The 22,662-nt window shown below is 35.3% G+C and overlaps 1 protein-coding gene across 5 annotated transcripts in view; it reads right to left on the bottom strand.

The window, feature by feature from the left end:
- The window catches only part of Osbpl1a (oxysterol binding protein like 1A), a 226,335-nt gene that overhangs the window by 114,681 nt on the left and 88,992 nt on the right, over window positions 1–22,662 (bottom strand). For all 5 annotated transcript variants that reach the window (XM_071602837.1, XM_071602836.1, XM_027935653.3 and 2 more), the window contains one exon: window positions 9,939–10,045. In XM_071602837.1, the coding sequence (XP_071458938.1) occupies window positions 9,939–10,045 (107 nt within the window). The remainder of the gene's footprint in view (window positions 1–9,938; window positions 10,046–22,662) is intronic.

Raw genomic sequence — 22,662 nt, 5'->3', positions numbered from 1 at the left:
GCCTGTCCTCTAATCCTTCTCATAAAGAGCAAATCTGATTAAATCTCTTTTGATTAAAATCTTTCAGTGATTTTAACTGCCCAAGATATGCTTTAAGAGTTTGAAAATTATTTTACAAAGTCCTTCAAAAAATCTTATGTCTATTCGTTTACAGTGGGTTTTTTCTTCTCCCCCCCCTCCCCACACCAATCCAGTCTTTGCTAGAATTCATCCTCTTCTGTTGCTTCTGTGTTGTACCTTCGGTAATAATCTAGTCATCTGACTCCTGTTGTAAACTAAGTTTTATAAAGACAGACTCCTCTGGAAGTCTCCAAGAAGGGAAACATTCTGTAAATACTTGCTGAATTGTCAAGGAAAATTTTTACATAAAGTAATAACTATTAAATCCCCAATGGACCATTATAACAATATACAGGGGTTACATCCTGAACATTTTGAAGTTAAAATGAAAGTAATGCCTGCCAATACAACTTACTCAAAATTCATGAAAGTATAAGCCAGGTGCTACATTCCACACTGGCAATACAGTAGGAAACAAGACAAAATTGCATGCAGGTTCCAGTCTTGTACTCTGTGATATGACAACTCACCAAGATAGAACTTAGGTCACAAGGAACGTTCAGAACCCCAAAGTTATCAAAATGAAACCCAGCTTCATTTTGCATAAACGTTAATTTTACTTGTGTATAATTTGTGACCTAGTCCTTCCAAAATTAATTTATAGCAGTGTTTACCTGGATTATACATAAACTGAAAAAAATAAATATACGTGAATAATATGGATCAAGTAAAAATCCTAAATTTCTACTTTTTTTAAAGGAATTAAAATTTTCTTAGAATCTTCAGAGCTAGTAACAGTGGCCTATCTGAATGCCAGAAACAGTAATAAGTTCATCAAGTCTTTAAAAGAATGAAAATGATACATGGAGCTTAGATTATGATGTTGCATAACTTTGTTATTGTATGCATTATATTTAAAATGTGTTTGTACTATATTTGTTTTTAATACAGAAAACCTAATAAGCTTTTTTAATTTCCCCCCAATTCTGCAGGGTGAACTAGAGAGCAAAAATCTTAGGTGGGTCACTTTTACCAAAGAAATTCCTGAAAATTAACTTTTATAAGGTTCCTAAAAAGGAGAGACAGGAGTCCAACATATTCACAATGATACAAATTTCCTTTAAAACTCCAGTCTAGTAAAAGTACTGAGACAGAGGCTGAAATGAAATAGCCTCTGTCTTTTCGAGTTCAGATTATATACCTACTAAATCAAAATTGAGTCACCTTGCCAAGTCAACCACTCTAGAGATAAAAATCAGCTGTTATTTGGAAGAGAGATTAAATTGGTTGTGGTAAACTGAAAAGAAAGTTTATACTTAGATCCCATATTTTAGCCTACACATCACTCCAACACGAATTTCAAGCATTTTTTCTCCTTTGAAAGAGGTTCCTGCTAAGCAATGACATGCCTTTAAAATGAAGTGCCTTAATTCTCTGAACCTAATTAAAATTAAGAAACTTTTAATAGCTTTAATAAGTCAAAAAAGCTGAACAAAGCTCTTTCCTGGCATCTTTCTCTCTTGAGTACCTTCCCTGCACACCCAGAAAAATCCAGCACAACTGAAAACACAAAACAACTAGCCACATGGTTTGAATGCTAGGAACGTGATTCCCCACTGATTTAAGCTACAAAGAAAGCCTATGCGTAATCGAAAATCCTTATTCAAACATTAAAGTTAAAAGCCACCTCCCCACTTCTCAACATTAATATAATTTTCCTTTCTCTCCTCAATTCATTCATGCATTTCCCCTCGGATTCTTGGAATTTCAGCGGCCTCTGAAGCTGAGATGGTAAGTTCATCTCAATGTCAGCCAGAGTAGAGACAGGCAAAAAAATCACTAACTTGGAAGGTTATTTAGGACAACAATGTATTTCACTGTCTTACTCCTCCCACTCCAGCCCCACTTGACCTAATACTAATATTTAGTTTAAAAAAAAAATATATATATATATATATATATATTTTTATATATATAAATATCAGTCGATATTTTTCCCCAGGGGCTCCTCCTGTAAGAACCAGAGGCAAACACACTTAGCCGGAAGATCCCGGGCTGGGAGGAGAGAAGCTGGGGTCTTCCTGCTTGATACTCCCCTCCCCATGCACCCGTGGCTGCACCCGCAGCTATACCCTGCTCTGTGCACACACATCCAACTATTCTTGGATCCGCCCGCATCCCTAGATCACATCTGGCCGCCCCCCCTCCCCCGCCCTTCATTCCTCGGTGTCCTCCCTAGCCCCCAAGGCTGCCCTGGCAAAGCCACTAAGCAGGCACACACACCTACCCACCTGGGCCGGATCTCGGGACCCCAGCAGGCATGCTCCACCCAGCACTCCTCAGCAATCTCCAGCACAAATGCGTTTGGCCTGTTCCTACTCCTGCTTCTCTGCCTCTCCAGCCGAGCTGATCAGCAAAGCGCGATCCAGGGCTGCACCGCAAGGTCTCCCTAAGTCACCTTCGCGTGGCCCGCCCCTGGCTCCAGCAGGGCAGCAGCTCCCGCCTCCCCCAGTGAGGTCGGGCAGAGGAGCAGCCGCCCTTGGTCCAGGACTCCAGCACCGCAGCCCGGGCCTCAGAGGTCTTTGCTGCGTGCGCCCCTTCGCCGGCTGCAGGCTCGCTCGGCCGCAGACCCGCCCTCCAGGGCTCAGCGGCTGAGTGCGAGCCAGCGGGGAGCGGCGCGCGGCGTGGCCTGCAGCAGGCGGCTCCTTCCGCAGCCGCCGTCTCCCTCCTCCCTTCCCCAGGCGTAAGGGCTCTGGGAAGGCGCAGGTACAGACCAGGGGGGGGGGAGCCTGGCCACCACCTCTAGGAGCAGAGCCCCGCAGGGGTTTCTCCGAAGGGAAGTAAGGCAACTGCCACTAGTGCTAGGCTTGGTGTCCTGTGAGTCTCCTGCAAGGTCCTAGAGTAGTAGCCTAGAGCTCGAGCCGTCTTTTGGCCCTGACAACTTTTAAATGGCCAGCATGCTCCTCAGGAAACTCAGGAAAGCAAAGGAATCCTCTCCACCACAGTTCTGCCAGATACTCTGGCTTCTGCCAAGGAGGAGTTAGTGTTCACCACGGTAAACTAGTCCTCACTTACTGTTTATACTCTAGTTGAGGTAAGACTGAGCCCGGAGGCAGAAAATGGTATTAATCCTACCCATGTGCAGCCTACTGAAGCGCAAAAGATGACTTCTTATTCTGCCTAGACTTGACTGGTAGAAAAAGGCTCCAAGAACAGAAAAATCCACCAGATAAGCATTCCTCTTAAGTGAGATATTCAGGTTTATGAGATTTCTGGTTAATTAAAATGCTCTGGTGAAATAAGCAAAACTTTTGCTCCAAAGTAAGTTTTAAACTTCTATATATATATATATCTGTTCTCATACTTTAGTGAGTCCTGAGTAATAATGAACAAAACATTTAATATTTTAATAATATTTCTTTAACAAGAGCCCAGGATACTTAGTTTCTCTGCAATCAGTGGTGGTTCTATTTGCACTTAAGATGTAAAATGTGTTAAAAAAAATAAAATCAAAGGCCATGACTCAGAAAATTTGGAATTGATTTCTGTGAGGCTTCAGGTTATCTGAAAAGTCATTTTGTTTCTTCTTTTTTTATTCTCAATTCTTACACTTCTTACACTTTTCTGTCACATTAGCCACTAAAGGGGTGTCCCTGCTACAGAATCTTTCTCTCTAGGCCCTGAAAATTAGAGAATGAATTCAGTGTACAAAAGTATATTAGGCAGCACAACAACAAACAACAAAAGCTACTTTGTTTTAGAAAGCAATTTACAGGGCACCTAAAATGTGCCAGGCACTGTACTGAGGCATTTCACATAAAATAACTCATTTACATTCTCATTTTAAGATTTGGAAATGAATTCATAAACATATATTAATTTGCTTGAGCTTAAGGCAGCAGAATTTAGACCCAAAATGGTCTGCCCCAAAAGCTTATATTCCTTCTTTTGTACATTCATTATTCATTCAAATATTTATTAACTACTATATTCCAAAAATAACTAAAATACATTGCTTTCTTAAGGTGATCTAATGGCATTGTATACATTATAATGATATGACACATTGTATCATGATACAATATGATAAGTGCCATCATGACAAGGAACTCTTGGAACAGGAAGGGCTCTAGTTTTGAAGGGTGGAAGCTGGGATAAGGAAACAGTGGTATTCATCCAACAAATCCATCCTGAGAAATTTATCTAGTAGAATAGCAATGGGGATTTTCTATGTTGGGAGGGGAAGGGAGAGTAAAGGAAGATAGACAACAAATACAGAAAGTCAGACATAGATTCTAGCTCAAGGAGTAGGTGGGATTGTCCAAGGAGAATGCTGAGGCCACCCATCAAAATCTAGGGAGTACTAATATTTCAGGCATAAGCAGAAGAATAGTGTTTTGGAAAGTGATTGAGCAAGGGACAGGGAAGCCATAAAAGCCGGAGAGGCCAATAGAGGGAAGCACTGTGGAAGCAACAGAAAATTCCAAAAAACAGAAAGCAAAACCAAGTTCTTCAAAGAACAAGTAAGACTATTTTAAAAGTATCCTCTGATTTGGCAATAGAAAGACACTGGCAAGCACAGTTTCAGTGGACTACTTTGGGGAATGAAGAAGTTGAAACAGCAAGTGTCACATTTTCAAGAATCGAACTGAAAAGAGATGCATGCAGATAGATAAAAGTTGTCAGTAAGGGAGTAGAGAATTCAAAAGAAAAAAGGAGCTCTTTTTTGAAGCAAGGTCCCCATAGAAGAAGCAAGATGGAAGGAGATAAAGGTCTCCAATAAAATAAGAATGAGCGCTGATACAGACAAAAATTGGGGTGAGTAAGTAGTAGGCAGTTGATGGCATATAAATGATTGTCTAATTTTTAGCAAAGAAACTGCTCTGAACATAGGGAGATGAGGAAACTGTAGAGATGAGAGAGTTAAGGGAGGGTGAAGGCCTGAAGGAGCTATTGCTACAACCTTTAGGACACAAACCCAGTAAATGATTAGAAAGCACAGGAAGCTAAACAAACAGAAATCCTAACTTGCGTTGTAAATCACATGGATGTGTGATTGCTCTTCAAATATATATCAGTGCCTAGTCCAAGAGGAGTAGTATAAATTCCAAACTTTCAGATGGTTCCAGTTTAGAGTCTGAATCTTTCATTACACCACACACTTAGTACCACCATCATCCAGTCACACACCTCGGTCACACCTCTTCAAAAGACATAACATGAAAGTATAAAATGCATGGTAAGTGAGATTATACCAACTTCAAATAGGCAAATCCCTAAATTGAACAAATTGCTTTTACTACATCAAGAGAGCTTGATGATACAGAAGAATGAACCAAAAACAGCTCCCTATGATCCTGGCTTGTACTTCTCTGAATTAAAGGGATAACTCAGTTTTAGATATATTGGTTTTTGAAATGCTTCTGATATAACCATATGTAAATGTCCAAATGGTAGCTTGATATACTGATTCAGAGCTCAGTACATATCTAAGGTAGATATCTAAGTAGTCATAGATTCTAGCTAAAGGAGTAGGTGGGAATCGGAGAGCACCAATGATGATTCCATGTGACATTTCAGCACTTCGGAGACCATATGGAGGTGAAGAAAACTATAGAAACAAAAATAATTCATAGCCAGGCACAGTGGCGTACACCTGTAATCTCAGCAATTTGGAAGGCTGATACAGGAGGATTGCAAGTTCAAGATCAGCCTCAGCAAATTAATGAGTCCCAGTCTCAAAAATAAAAAAAAAAAGACTGGGTGTAGTTTAGTAGTAGAGCTCCCCTGGATTCAATTCCCCACAAAAAAAAAAATTCCCCATGAAACCAGTTTTAGCCTTTTAAATGAAATTCTCAGACAAGATTAAACACACAACATTAACATTTGATGATATTACATTTCCAAGTATTCCACCCTGAAAATAATCTTGCAGGTTTTGGGTTGTGGCTCAGCGGTAAAGCGCTCGCCTCTTCGGCTATGGGTCCAATCCTCAGCACCACATAAAAATAAATTAGTGAAATAAAGGTATTGTGCCCAATTACAACTAAAAAATAAATATTAAAAAAAAGCATCAGCATGACTGAGTCATTTAGCTGAAAAACAGGCAGTCCTATAAATACTATCCTTTGAGATATTTCTATATTAAAGCACCAAATAATTATTAACATACAAAACAATACTCCTAAGGCACCCCAAAATATGAAGTTTCAGAATTTTAGGATTAAAGGATTTAATGTGTGAGCTGGAGGTATGGTTCAATGATAGAGCACTTACTAAGCTTTCACAGGGGCTCTAGGTTCACTAGGTTCAATCTCTAGCACCTCAAGAAGGCAAAACAAAAAGTAGTAGTAAATGTGTAACATTTAACATAACTGCCAACATTTATTTATTAGAATAAAATCAGCTTTGCTGCTATGAAAGCTGAGGTCAACTACACCTATCTGATCTGTATTTTGCAACAGGTATAACACAGGTATTTTGCCAATATGACCTCATTTACTTTTCAAAACAATCCATGGATATTTTAGCTGGCCACTACCCAAAAGGAGATGTGCTTAAAAACTGAGTGAAAGGGAAATTAGTTAGCAGAGCCAGATATTAGAATCAGGTCTGAATTCAATGTTCATTATTGCTCTTTCAATAAAATTTCCAGATAATAGCAATATAACTGATAATGCCAGATAATGAGGTATTACCCAGCATAATTATGCCACTCTAACTTCAATTATTAAATTCCTCAGCTGTCATTCTTGATCATTTAAAAGACCAACTTCAAGGATGCCACTTATCTTTCAAATATTTTGAGGGGGGTGTCTTCTCACTATAATTTTATTTCACAGAAGAAAATTCATGATATTTCATTAAATTACTGAAAAGCTTAATTACTTAAAAGTTTTTAGTTTGAAAAATTAAATGTCAGTTACTAAATGAATACTGTGTTTCATGCACTATATAATATACTCTATATACAAATTATTTACCTATATACAAATTATTTACCTACATACACCTGCTCACCATACCCAATTCTGAGGTTTTTATGTATTTTCATTTTATAGAAACTTGTTCATAGTTTATTAAACAAAGACTGAGATCTAAAACAGGTCCACCAGACTTTCAGATCAATGCTCCTAGAAACTCTCTACATAGTCACTTTATTTCAAAGATAAAGACATGAAGATTCAGAAACTTTAAGTAGTCTATTGTCACTTAAATAATAGGGATAGAAACACGACAATCATTCATTCCACAAGTAGTCAAATAAATTCTCTCTAGACAATACTGCCTCTTCCCAAAATAACATAAACACAATGTTAAAGACATAAAACTTCCAGAGAAGAGGAATTCCAAGAGTTAATAATATAAGATCCAGGGGCTGGGGTGGTGGCTCGGTGGTAGAGCGTCTGCCTAGCATGTGCGAGGCACTGGGTTCAATTCTCAGTACTGCATATAAATAAATAAAATAAAGGTCCACTGACAACTAAAACATGTTTAATGTATATAATAATATTATAATGATATTATATAATATATAATCATAATATAAAATCCCACAGAACACTAACTGCTGACTTTTATTCAGGATTACTGTGAGTCAGAAATTATGCTAAGAATTTTGCTTATATTATTGTATTTAATCCTCATGACAAACTTTAGAGTCTAAAAGGGGTTAAATAGTCTAAACTTTGGGCTAATAGTTCTTGTAAATCTGGACTGTTTATAAAGAGAGGGATTTAGGCTTTTTTTTTAATACTTTAAAAATTAGAATATGTTGACATGTCCAGAAATGAAACACACACCAACACAACATATTCAATCTATGGTTTAATCTTAAAACCACACATCTCTAGAACAAAAAAAAAACAAAAACATTTTCAATATATCCATCAGGTGCCATATAAGATATGTGAGAAAAAATTGGTTTGACAATATGCTAACTACTACCTGAATGCTATGACATCAAAATTAGTTAATTTCAAAGATGTTTTACAATGCTACCATCCTATCCAGATTTACAACACCAAATCACTATTCCATATAAATAAACTAATTTTGAAACATACAAATTAAAAAAAAATCAAAAAGATAAAAAGTAATGTTTTTAAAATAGTTTTAAAAGGGAGGCACAGTGGTGCACTTCATCCCTACAGCTCAGGAGGCTGAAAAGGGAGGATCGTAAGTTCAAAGACAGCCTCAGCAATGATGACACACTAAGCAAATTGATGAGACCCTGTCTCTAAATAAAATACAAAATAGGGGTGGGAGTGTGGCTCAGTGGTTGAGTGCCCTCAAGTTCAATTCTTGGAACCCCCAACCAAAAAAAGGGGAGCAGGAGAGCCAGGGTGGTGGCACTCCTATAATCCCAGCTACATGGGAGGCTGAGGCAGAAGGATCACAAGCTCAAGGCCAGCCTCAGCAACTTAGCAAGACTCTACCTCAAAATAAAAAATAAAACGGGCTGGGCATGTTGGCTCAATGGTAAAGGACACCTGGATTCAATTCTCAGTACCCCCACCCCCAAAAAAAGTAATAAAAGAATCAACCATTTAAGAGGCTTAATGAAAACAATTCTTTTCCTGTGACAGTAATAGAATTCTGTTGAAAGAGTTGCTATAAATTTCTTTAAAATGAATTCATTACTGTCTGTCACATACTAATCAACATAAATAAACACAGAACTTTAAAAAAATGAATTCAGATTAATATTTCCATGTGGAAATATGGAATAAACTCACATATGGAATTTGTGGTACACATAACAAACACAGCATTTCAAAAATTGTACATGGGGCTTGGGTAGAGCACTTGCCTACCATATGTGATGCCCTGGGTTTGACCCCCAGACAACCCCCCAAAAAATGTCTATGAATTTACAAGTCTTGCATTTTAATCATGGAGAAAAAATTTAGATGCTTACATACAAAACATAATACCATTTTTATCTTTTTTATTTTACTAAAGCCTAACCTTTACCAAAAGGTAAAAATTATAATAAGAATAAGAAATTATTCTTAATTGATGTAAAATGTTGAAGATCAAAACATAGATATGGAAAGTAACAAAATGGAAAAGAAAGCCTACTGCCCCTTGGCTTACATTAAAGTCATGAAACGAAAAAAAAAAAAAAAAAAAGGCAACAGCACCATCATACCAGTTTAAGCAACCAAAATACATCTTTATGACTTTTCAGTCCTTAGAAAAAGAATTCCTAAGCTGGGATAGGTGGGTGAGGCAGAAGGGTCACAAGTTTTGTGAAGGCCAGCTTTGGCAACTTTGACCCTGTCTCAAAAAATTAAAAAAGAACAAGGAATACAGTTCAGTGGTAAAGTGCTTGCCTGCCTTGTGCAACGTGTTGGGCTCAATGCTTAGGGGTGAAAAAAGAAAAAATATAATTACTAATGGATAAGCATACCATTCTTACTGAAATCTGGAAATTAAAATGGCATATCATTGAATAAGAAGAGAGGAAAGGAAAAGACCACCAAAAAACTTAATCCACTGAGCTCAATTTACATTGTTATTAACAATACACTCTATACTAAATATAAGCATTATATATTTTTATACAAAAATCGTTATTTTCACATCTATCTTATTGAAATGGCACACAACCCTAGGTATCGCAATGTTAAATATACTTGGTTAAATGTGGCTACATCAATAAATTCAAGAGAAGTGAACATAGGTTTTTCAGAATCATCTTGCTTAATCAAGAATAAGTGAGTTCTGAATTTTGGTAGAAATGATGCTTTCCTTTCCTTTGTTAATATTAATTTCTTCCTACTTTTGAACAGTTTAAAGGCAATGACTTATTGGATGATCAAGCATGTGACATTAAAGCAATTATATAAAAAGTTCAATTCCAGAGGACCTACCCCTTCTTGTTTAGTGAAGAGATTAAGGCAATCACTCAAAGCTACACAAGTTTCTCTAGAAGCTTCAGAGACAACCTCAACTTTCTGAAGAAATGATGGCAGCATTTCTGTAAATAAAGATAAATAAAGTGAGTGGGATTTTTAAGTAATTTTAGTAAAACTAAGACCACCAGAGTATGTTTATATCTACTAATAACTTCATGTTTCCTTCCAGCTGTCTTGAGCAAAGCATATACAATGTATGTTTCTTGGGCACATTGTTAAGCATATGCTATCACCAGGGCACAACAGAAAAAGGACAAAGGCTTCTCTTGGAAAGGCCTGTATCCTATAAGGGGAAGAGCTAAGATTACCAAAAAGGGAACAGAAATTAAATAATTATATAAGTTTAAGAAAAGTACACACCAGGAGGACAGCACCCCTTATAAGATATCAATATTTCTTTTCATGATATTTTATATTAGATAAGTTATTTTATTCAAAAGTAAAGTGCTAAGAAGAGACAAATAATTCTGGGATCGAAATGGTGGGTAATGTATCTGAAGGTGGCATTAATTCAACTTCCTCTAGTTCTTATTTGACAAATGTTTGGCATAAATAGGTATTTTCATTTTAAAAAATGTGTCCCTTATGGAGGTCCAGTACCTTTTCTGTTATGTTTAAGTTGGAAACAAAGAAATGATAGTATCAGTATATTCCCTGATCCGCTAAAGAAAATTTTAACCCATTTATCATTAAAAAAATAACAACAAAACCAGAATGCTAATAGAAAAATCCACAAGGTACATCACTTAAAGACAAGTTAAATATCATATCCTATTCAGATTGACCAAGAAAAAGTTACTTAGTTGAAATAGTTTGACTTTTTGTTAATTATACATTAAAAGCTTTATGTCAGTCCCTCCCATTAAATAAAAATTTTAACATCTAAGCTTTTATCAAAAAATAAAGGAGAAAGACAATTAAATCTCTAGCATCATTTGTATTGCAAATACTCTTGACTTAATGTTCTTAAAACTTGGTCAGCAAAGTCAATAAACTAAAGCAAATGAGTAAACCCAAATGTCAGCAGTCTGCAAATATTACGCCACAGAACACTGGGTCCTATGAAGACACAAAAATTCTCAGATGAGAAATGATTCAGGGGAAAATAAAGTGTCAATTGTGTCATTCAATATTACACAAGATATCAAAGCAAATCTACCAAGAACACATACCAAATTATTTATAGCCATTATTTCAGGGTGATGAAAATTGTGAATATTAATCTTCTTTAGAATTTTTGAACTTTTCCAAATTTTCTACAGTAATATGATTCATTTAACCAAAGAAGAACCCTTTTCTTGGAGAAAATATTTCTCAAAACTCATAAAAGTGGTCAACAAAAAAGGTCAGAGTAAATTAAGGGAAAAAAACACCCTTTGTTAATGTCAGAATAAGAAATATTTCATCATATTTTTCATCTTATGGAGTAGTTTCCTAGTGTTGGCTATTCTTAACACAAACAAGTTCTATATTCTAAAGTAAATTGATCATAGTTTTTTTTCCCCCAATTTGGAATCTCTGATACACATTGCGAAGATTTATTTTCTACTTAGTTGCAAAAAAAAAGTACCACATGCTAGATGCCATGTGACTTAAATAGTACCTCAACAGATGTCACACCGAACCAAGTCCTGTGAGAAGATGTATAAGAAAAAACAAAAACAGTCTCTGTCTTCCATAAATTTTCTGGGTAATCTAGTGATTTTCCACTTTTATAGCACAATGACATAAAGACTGAAGGATAATAATTCATGGAGCTATTTATTTTATTAAGTACCATCACCTGCTTAATAAAAAGTAAAGACTGTGTTTTAGATAACTTATTGTTTAGCTACTTGATTAATATAAAAAAACATTAATTATCCAAACACATTTGAATACTTAACTATCTTAAACAAAAACTAATCCTGCAAATTTTCGAGATATATATATATATATATATATATACACACACACACACATATATATACACACACACACACACACACACACAAATTCTTTTGTCCAAAGCAGAATCATCAAAGTTACCTAATTTCAGGGTGGGAGATGTGTCATGGGAGAAAGCATACTTCGCCAGTGCAAGACCCTGGGTTCAATCCCCAGTACACACACACACACACTCTCTCTCATGCACACACACAGTTATCTAATGTCATTGGTGATCTAATGTTAAAATAAGTTCTAGAAATGAATATTAACTTTCACAGTAGCACGGTTTAAGAACTGATGAACTCTGGCATATGCTACACTGTAATAAGCATATCAGGGCCATTTAATTCACATTAGTTTGCTTCTTATATAATGATGTTTACCTATTGTTACATAAAAAGAAATAAGTGTTAAGCTAGAAAAGTGGCCAATTGAGAATTAGTGCAAATTTGTTTTAGCCAGTTAATATTTAAACAGCCATGAATAAAGGCCAAAAGGCCCATATATTACCTTATTTGGCCCATTATAGAAATCTGTTAATTTTGAGGGAAAAAAGTTTATTTTTTGTACTAGAAATATTTTTGAAGTCATGAAAGCTGCTAGAAGATCATATTGAAAAAGCTTAACTATAGAGACATATAAAAAGCTCACAATCTGTCATTTTTTCATGATTATACTCTATGATTTTTAATTGGGGAAGTTTTAAAAGTAGTGGGAAAGCACTATTTTATCTGTCAAAGTAAACTCTAATACAACCTCCACTGTTCTCCTAAATACAGAAAAAGGCTACACTTATTAGCCTAACACTTAAGTTGCTCCATAAACTGAATCTGTTTTAGCCAGACTGTTTTCCTGGAAATATTTATTTACTTAGAATTAGTCTTTTCTCAGGGGCTGAGGTTGTGGCTCAGCAGTAGCACACTTGCTGGGCATGTGTAAGGCACTGGGTTCAATTCTCAGCACCACATATAAATACATAAATAAAATAAAGGTCTATTAACTAAAAAAAGAAATAGTCTTCTCAACTTTTATATCTTCCAAATCTTTATTCGAGATGTTCCTTTTCCCCTGAATATTGAAAATAACAATTATTCATATTTAGAAGTATCCCCACCTAACAACAACAAAAAAAGTCTTTTCTTTCAAGGCCTAGTTCAAATGCCATTCTTCCCATGAAGCCTTCCTCTTACATTGCTGTAAACATGGCCTCTTTCCTGAATTCCAACAGCAGCCAATGCTTTTGTAATAGAAACATGAGGAATTATAATATGTTATATCTCTGCTACCCATGTGAACACTAAACCTTTTTACCTCCTCAAACACTCTGTTTTGAGCTTTGAACAAAGATAAGACTCAAATATTCATTAAATGAATGAGGACATTAATATCTTATTTCCATCGTTTGCATAGAAAATCCAAGTGTTTTGATTATTATATTTTGTATCAAAAATTTTTGTAGTTTGCTGAAAAATTTTAAAATGAAAACATTTTCATTTGTATAATGGAAATCAAGATGCAGGATTTTTTTTTTTTTTTTTTTTGGTGTGTGTGTGTGTGTATGGGGGTGGGTAATGGAGATTAAACCCAGGGGTGCTCTATTACTGAGCTATATCCCCAGCGCTTTTTATTTATTTGGTACTGGGGATTGAACACAGTGGTGCTTTACTACTACATTATATCCCAGCACCCCACTTTTCTTTGAGACAAGGGCTCTCACTAACTTGCCCAGGATGACCTGAAACTTGTGATTCTCCTATCTCAGCCTCCTAAGTAGCTGGGATTTCAGTTGTGTGCCACTCTGCCCAGGAAAAAATAGATAACTTTAAGCTACATTTTGTTTTTTAACTTGTAGCACAAGGAAATATATTGTGATTATTTTTCAACATATTACTGCTCAAATATTTCTATAATTTGTGACAAGATATTTAAAAGAAAAAAAAATGTATGAAAGGCATTTCACTTCCTCACCCTTCCTTTACTTTGTGGCAACCTTAAACTTTTTGTTTGTTTTTGTTTGTTTGCTTAACCATGAACAAGAAGAGAACAAATAGTCCAAAAATTAAGAAATCTAGTGAGAAAGCTAAAGATCATAAGAAATAAAGAATAAAAAGAAAAAAAGGACAATTTCCCCTGTGGTGGAAAAAAAAAAAGTACAATGTACATGACCATGTACATGAAAGACCTGATCCCCTGGTCAGACCTGAATGAATGAAAGGAAAGATTTTTTAAAAATGACTATATTGCCACATTGGAATTATATAAATTCCTCAGAAAATTAGTATTCTTTCCTCAAAATGGACAAAAAGATGCACATTCAAATAAAACCAACTAATCTTTCAAAGACTTCTACATAAAAAAGCAACTTGAAAAAAAATCAGAAATGATAATCTATAAGTCACAAGAATATAAATTTACCTATTTTTCTTCAAATTAAGATGCCAGTTTGAAAAAAATTGTCCACTAAACAAGTACCTGACTTCTATAAATTACACTAATTGTGCTGGAGTATATAGAACATATAGTTCAAAGTGGCACATATTAAATGAATTAAATACTAAAAAGGATAATATCAAGGATGCTGTAAGACAAATAACAAATGAGTTGTACATATTAAAAATAATATTCAGGGGCTGGGGTTGTGGCTCAGTGGTAGAGTGCTCGCTTAGCATTGCATGGGGCACTGGGTTCGATCCTCAACACCACATTAAAAAAATAAAATAAAAATATTGTGTCCACCTCAAACTAAAAAAAAATTAATTTTAAAAAACAATAATAATACACAGAGAAGGGAATTAATTAAATCTTAAAAATGAAATATTCCTAGTGCCACATAAGCTTAATAAAACAAATACATGTAATATTAAAAAATATGATAATATTAAAAAAGTAGTATGAAAAAATACTAATCCTGAGATTAAGATATTTCAGAATCATGATCAATGAGAACTCTAGAGAGGTGTGAGGATCTCATCTTCTATTTATTGAGTGGCAACCAAGTGACAGGCATCATGCTAGGTGCTAGAGGTAAAGAGAGACAGTCTTTGCTTTATAGAACTTGCCATCAAGCAAGGGAAACAGAAAGTAAAACAACTACCTTGGAGACTTTAGAAGAGTAGAAGGGATAACATAAGATTAGATAGAAAAAACAAAAAGAATTATGTTAAGAAATGAAGGAAAAAAGAATACCACTGCAGGAGACCTTCTGGGTCAAATAAAACAGGAAAGCAATAGTAACTATGGAATGTTTTTGCATTTTTTTGCAAATGAGAGTCAAGTGAGGCAATAAAGATTCATTTTAATCAGGTGGTTGGTTTGCATCACTCCTGACTGAACTGCCCAACGGGCTCCTCACCTTGTGATAAAATGACCTTATGAGGAAAATCAGTAAATAGTAATTAGGTCAGAGCCACATCTGCTCAGGAAAGCTCCACCTGTGGACAGACCAAGCAAGGAATCTTGGTAAGCCTGCCCCAAACAAGGTAAGGAAAGATATAAATCTGATGATATAAAACAAATTAAGCTAGTCTGCATGCTTGAAAGAATTTGAGGGTGTGGTGTTAGCCTGTCTTCCACACATCTTGGCAGACATGAAAATGAGCATTAAATCAGTTTCACAGCCACATTGTCTCGCCTATTGAATTCCTCACCCTTGCTGCCTGGAAGAAGCTTGGACTAAGAACAGAAACTCCCTTTACAGTTCCCTCTATCATGGATCTGAGCAACTGTTTTCTTCCTATATCTTTGCTTACTCTTCCTATCATTTTTAAGACCCAAGATGGCTACACCTGCCCAGAGAAGGGAACAGAAATTCAAAGTTACCTTACAAATTGCTTAGTGCTATGTCAAGGAAAGTGCAGGGTAATTTGGAAACACATACCAAGAACACTTAGTTTAGTTTTAGAGATGTCAAGAAGTTTTTGGAAATGGAACACAAGACAAGAAAAAGTTAGTATTTCATACCTTGACAACAACATATACTAAGAACCTAACACACAAGAAAAGTTTTCATGTTGCTGAATACAGAGAAAGAGGGAAGAGAGAAGAGGTAAGACTGCTGAAGTGAGGAGACCCAGGTCACAAAGCCAGACAACTTAAGAGTTCAGACTAAAATCAAGGCACTGAAGGCTCCTGGCAAAGTGCACAGGTCCAATTGTTAACTGGCATTTTTCTTACTACCCTATGGAATATTCCCTGAATACAAGAGAAAGTGATGCTATCATCTATAGGAAAATGGCTCTGGCCTATTTTAGTTTAATGGTGGGGGATATAGGAAGGAACAAGGAAGAGAGATAAGACTGATCTTACAAAATATGTAAATAGGAAAGAGAAAGAAAAAATTGACAGGATAAAAAAGGGAGGGGGTGGTTTCTTCATTGTGGGTTGGAAACTTCTGCTCTGTTTCAATCCCATATCCTCTCTTTTGAACTTCTTTGTAGGAAACCACAAGGATTTGAACATCTCAATTACAGCAGTCAAGCTAACCCGCCCTCAACAAAGTCTACTTCACGCTGGAGATCTGGTTATAAATCTGTGAATTTTTCCAACCTACAGATCAAATGTGCAGGAGTAAACAAAGAATTCTTGATTTATTCTGGACTCTTCTTGATTAAGAGAAGTCTCTAGAGTAAGGCTGCCTAAGATCAAATGTTGGCTCTGGTTTTTACTAGCTATTAGGCAAATTACCTAAGCACTCTGTGCTTCAGTTAGCTTATCTGTAAAATGGATGTAACAGCTGAATATAATATATAGGGCTGCTATAAAGCAAAAACTATGTTTGCAAGTACACTAGATAATACAATTTGTAGAATATTGAAGCTGGGCACATTGGTGCACACCTGTAATCCCAGAAGCTCAGGAGATTGAGGAATGAGGATCACAAGTTCAAAACCAGCCTTAGCAAAACCAAGGCACTCAGTGAGACCCTGTCTGTAAATAAAATACAAAATAGGGCTGGGGATGTGGCACAGGGTTGAGTGCCCCTGACTTCAATTCCCGTGCCCCCCCCCACCAAAATATGGGTATGTTTTATATCAGAAACAACATGAGATAATTAACAGTCCCTGTCAAACTAAACAAAAACCCCAGTTATATTAGAAACTAAAAGAAAAATCAAGGTTGCTACAACAAGCCATAGTGGGAAGATCAAGGACAGAGAGGATGTCAGAACACAAAACCTCAGGATTAAGAGATGAAAATTCATACACATGTGAGGGGAAGATGAGAAAGCCTCCAAATCAAAGGAGTCATATCTTGTACCAGGTCAGACCTCCACTGAAAGCAAGAATAGAAAAACCACCCTTGGGCCCAAGGAGGCAGTAAAAAAGGACACTTTCTGCCTTTTATTCTGGTTGGGTGGTAAAGAGAAAACATGGAAATATCTAGCTTATGACATACCTAGAAATTAAATCCAAATTTAAAAACATGAGCCAGAATACAGAGAAATCTTTATAGTCTCATTAGGAACAGACACAAAACTACTCTGTAGAGAGACTGCCACAGTTAGTAAGCAGAAAAAAATTTTTAAAAAATTTAAAAATTCCAATGAAGAGCTCTCAATGAAGTTTTAAACCATCATAAGGCACATATAGCAGCCAAAACAAGAGAGTTAGCTCCAGGAAAACTTGAGATACTAGAGTATTATGAAAAAGGCTCAAAATGATATTTTATACTTATTAGAGATAAAGTCAGAAATACAGTGTAATATGAAAGAACATGTTGCTGTGGGAAAAAATTTTAAACCATCATCTAGAATTTCTTATAAAGTCAGTAAATCTAGAAATTAGAAAGTCAAAGGAATAAATAGAAAAACAGAGAAAACTAAAAAAAGAAATGAAAACGGCAAAATAGAATTGAACCAAGCATGGTGGCATACACTATAATCCCAAAGACTCAGGAAGCTGAGGCAGGAGAGTTGCAAGTTCAAAGCCAGCCTCAGCAACTTAGTGAGGTTCTAAGAACCTTGGTGAGACACTGTCTCAAAAAAAATAAATAAATAAATAAAAAGGGCTGGGGATGTGGCTAGGTGGTTAAGTGTCCCTGGGCTCAATCCTTGGTACAAAAAAGAAAATAGAACTGAGAAAATTATTCAGAATGCAACATGAAAGGGCTGGGGGTGTAGTTCAGTGGTAGAGTGTGTGCCACGCATGTATAAAACCCTGGGTTCAACCCTAGCATCACAACAACACCACAAAAGGGCAACAAAAAAACAGAAACGATATGAGAAATTAAGAAGCAGGAGATAAAATAATAAGGTTCAACATATAAATGCCAGTAGTTCTGGCAGAAAAGAAAAGAGAAATTAAAGAAGTAAAATCTGAAGATATAACAGGTAAGAACTTTCATAGATTGAAGGAAGAAAACAAATGAATCCTTAAAGAACAGGGTCTCAAGCAAGATACAGAGTAAGAAAATCCAGACCTATAGACAAAATTGAAGAATACCAAAGTAAAAAAAAAAAGATTAACTCCAGAAGAATCATATTTAGAACAATAGAAATCAGAAGAATATAGAATCATATTTTTTAAATGTTAATTAGAAGATAATTATAACCTAGTGAAGATGAAAAAAGATTAAGAGATATTTTACAACTCAGATTTTCTTAAAGAATTACTCAAAGATTAACCTCAAGTAAGAAAAAAATTGGATCCAAAGGAGAGGAGGAAGATACAAAAACCAAGGGCATTAACTATGGGACTTCTCTGAACAAAAGAATGCAAAACATTCCACAGTTCTCAGCGTTTCTTCTCTAGTTTGTCTCTAAAAGGTCTCATTGACTTATACTATCTTTATACTTACTAACCTGCCAAAAAAAAAAAAAATCACCATTTCTGAGTCTGAGAGAAATGTTATAAATTTATAAGGTAGGTAAGTAGGTCACTCATTTCCTTCACCCATGCACATGAGAGCCAGAGAGCTTGTCCATGAGTAAGCACCATCATGTGCGCCAGGCACTGTTTAGATGCTGGAGAGTGAAGACAAAATCCCTGCCTTCTCTCTTAGTGGGGGAGGGCAGACAACTACACACACACACAATCTGAGAGGTGACACAGAACAAAATAAAGCAAGGTAGAGGGAGAGCAAGTGTTGAGAGGAGTTGAAATTTTAGGGAAGGAGGTATCAGTAAGGGCCCTGGCAAAGAAGACCAGACATGTTTAAGGGCTGAAGAGAATTTTTAAAAAAATTTTTTTGTAGTTGTAGATGGATACAATGTCTTCATTTTATTTATTTTTATGTGGTGCTGAGGATCAAACCCAGTGCCTCATGCATGCATGCTAGGCAAGCACTCTGCCACTGAACTATAGCCCTAGCCCTGAGCCCTAGAAGGCTCAGCAGGTCATTAGAAGGACTTTGTCTTTCACACCAAATGAGACAATCAGGAAGCCACTGGACATTTTAAGTAAAAGTGGCAAATCCATGAATGTTCAGAAAAATCTCTCTACTTGCCTCTGTAGAGGCACATAGAATCAGGTCCACTTGGGAGGTTGTTTTAATAATCCACATGAAACACAATGGTGATTTGAGCCAGTGAAGGTGGTGATTAGTCTGTTCCCTCAAAGCCTAGGATTTCGAGAAAAAGTTTTAAGTAGATTGAATAGTTGTGCTTTTCATTTAAAATTTTTCTTTTAGATAACTAAAATAATTTCAATTTCCTTAATCAGGCATTCATAATACACATTTAATAACATACAATAAAGTATGTGCATTAAACTTGGCATGTAAAGAACCAACTTTTGGAAATTGATTTAGCTATGTGTATCAGCAAGCTCAAAATGTTAAACACTTTCATCCACTAATCCTACTTCTAAGAATATAGGGTAACATAGTGATGGGATCAAATATAAATGCACAACATATTTATAATAGTCAAAACCACATAAGGGTAAATTCAGGCATGTATAGAAAAACAGACTGATAACATGGCCTTCAGGAGCACTTACAAAAGTTTCATTAGGTTATTTTATTTTTGTGACCAGGCTTTTGGTAAAGATAAAACAGTAGACATTTTAATACTGAATTCTCTGAAACTTGAATTATGTGTTGCCAATGTCAGATACATAAACTCTGACATGCACTCAACAGAAATTAGGTTTAAGGTCTATTCATAAACATGAAAGTATTTCAGTAGAGGACATTTCCCACCAAAGACACTAACCAAAGCTTGTGTTTGGTCAAAGGTTTTTTCTAAAGGGGTCATGGGAAAGAAAAATTGGGAAAAAAATTGAAAATTTCAGATGACCCAATTTTAGGTGACTAGACCATGAAAGTCCTTAAATGCCAGAATAAAGAGTTCATGTTTTATTCTATAGTTGCAAGGATCTATAAAAGATTTTCAACAGATGAAAAAAAAAAATCATGAGCCAAATGTAGCAGCATGTTCTAGTCATAGTTGCATGGAAGCCTGAAGCAGGAGTATGGCTTGAGCCCAGGAGTTTGAGGCCAGCCTGGGCAACATAGTGAGATCTCATGTCAAAAATTATGATGACAATGATGATGATGATCACAAAGAACCTTTCTAAAATTAAACTGACAATAATAATCCAACTCTTCACAGAATGTGGTTCAGAAGAATCCCTTAAGATCTACTGATTTAACTTGCAAGGATAAAATACAGAGGGAGTCCCAAAGACAGGGAGACCAAAGGGTAGGCTGGTGTCATAAAGTCGGTTTAAGGAGATACCAAATTGAACTAGTAACAGTAGAAATTTGAATAAGAAGGGGATCTAAGTGTCAAAGCTAATATAATTTTGCTGATATTTACAACCACAACATCTGAATTCTGTCCACAAACATTTTGGTTTTCATCTTGAAAAGTCTTTGACAGACTAGCTAAGAATTTGTACCAGTTTCCTTTCATAAAACACTGAATACAAGATTATTCTGTACAAACCCTTGGCATTATTATAGTCTTCATTACCTTAAACTCTCCAATTTCATTTCTGAAATTATCTTAACCCTATGTATTTACTGTTTATACATATATTTAAAAAGACGTTCTACTCATCTGCATTGATCTTTCAGAAAGTGCTCATAGTTGTGAAGAAGACAAATATTTTTTTAACTCCTTCATCAGATATTTATTGAGCACCTTAGCCCACTGAATTTTACTGTAGACATATAAAATAGGCTTGTCATATCACAGTTTTTGAGAAGAAACTTAGGAAAATAAAAAATCTCTCCTAGTATTGAATATTATACATATCCTTACACTATGTTGATTTCTTATCAGTTATTCCAAATTGTATTGCTCAGTCATCAGTATTACAGACACGAATACCATCATCTCATAGGGTAAACTGAAGCAAAGAGATTTGACTAAAGGTTTTTGTTTGTTTTGCTGTGCTGAGAATTAAACCCAGGGCCTCACACATGGTAGGCAAATGCTCTACCATTGAGCCACATCCCTTCCCCTAACTAAAAGGTTTTTTTTGTTGTTGTTTTGTTTTGTTTTTAAACTTAGTTTGGTTATAGTTCTGATATTTTTTTGCTCTAGTCCAAGTTAAATGAATAAATCTTTATATTTCATCTCACTCTGGACTTTTTTTTTTTTACATCTTTTAAATGTCATTACCATCCTTTTCTTCCTTTCAATGATTCTTGGTGAAGATGACATTTTAAAAGCTCAATGACAGTCATAATTGCATGATTCCGAATATACTAAGAAACAACAAATTGTACACTTTACATGTACATTTACTGTGGTGAAAGTTGTCTAGACCCACAAAAGTAAGCAATGACTGTGACTCTAAGGTTATAATTAAAAGGATAGGAAACATCCTCCACAGCACCACATTCAAAAAACAAAATTCATATTTTGTTAAGTGAATTATATCTAATGAAGCTGTTAACTATTTTAAAAGTACATTAAGAACTGAATTGTGCTAATACAATATTCCAGCCTGAAGTTAATAATCAAAATGACTTTAACTGTTGTCTTTACCAAAGCTATCCCAGATAAAAATAAATGTTAAAAAAAAATAAAAAGCAATACAACATGTTTGCTGAGTTGAAGTAAAGGAATGCCTAAAGTACATATGGACAAATATAGAATTATGCTCAGTTTATTCTAATATTAACATTTCTTCACATTTCCTGGGAACATACAAACTAGGATTCCATTGAGAGAAACTAATTCATGATTAAAAATCGATCGTCAAAAACCCAAGTAACTAAGTTAATTATAAAGCAACTGTTATGAGTTTAAAAACCATGATAATTTTTTAATCATAAGCAATTTCTTCTCAATATTTAAGCTTGATTTTAAGCTATCTACAGTTAATTCTTGATAATTCAGAAATAATGCAGACTGAAGACATTAAAAAGTTCCTATTGAAAGATTAATAATCATATAGACAAGTTCATATAAACATATACAGAATTATAAAAGGCCAAGACTGAAAAGAACTAATCCCTTTATTGTAAGGATGGGAGAAAAGAGGCTCAGAGAAATTAAGTGTACTGTTCAAAGTAACACCTAGTAAGTGGCAGAGTAAGGACTCCAACCTAAGACAGTCTGACTCCAAAACCCAAGTCTTCTGGTATTCACAAGCAGAATCCTTATTATGTTGCCAAAATAAATTTAAAGACCTCAAAATGTTCATTTAAATTATTTTATCTTTCTTAAAAGAATAAAATCAGTATTAATCTATACAGCAAGCATCTTCAAGGAATAGATATTTTTGAACATCCTTTTTAAAATTATAAAATAGTTTATCAAACATAATTCTGAATTCAAACCCCAAAATCGTCTAAA

This window comes from Marmota flaviventris, chromosome 16 (assembly GCF_047511675.1).
Source record: "Marmota flaviventris isolate mMarFla1 chromosome 16, mMarFla1.hap1, whole genome shotgun sequence".
Taxonomy (NCBI): domain Eukaryota; kingdom Metazoa; phylum Chordata; class Mammalia; order Rodentia; family Sciuridae; genus Marmota; species Marmota flaviventris.
The sequence above is the reverse complement of the archived record's forward strand: the minus strand, read 5'-3'. Positions and strand labels throughout refer to the sequence as shown.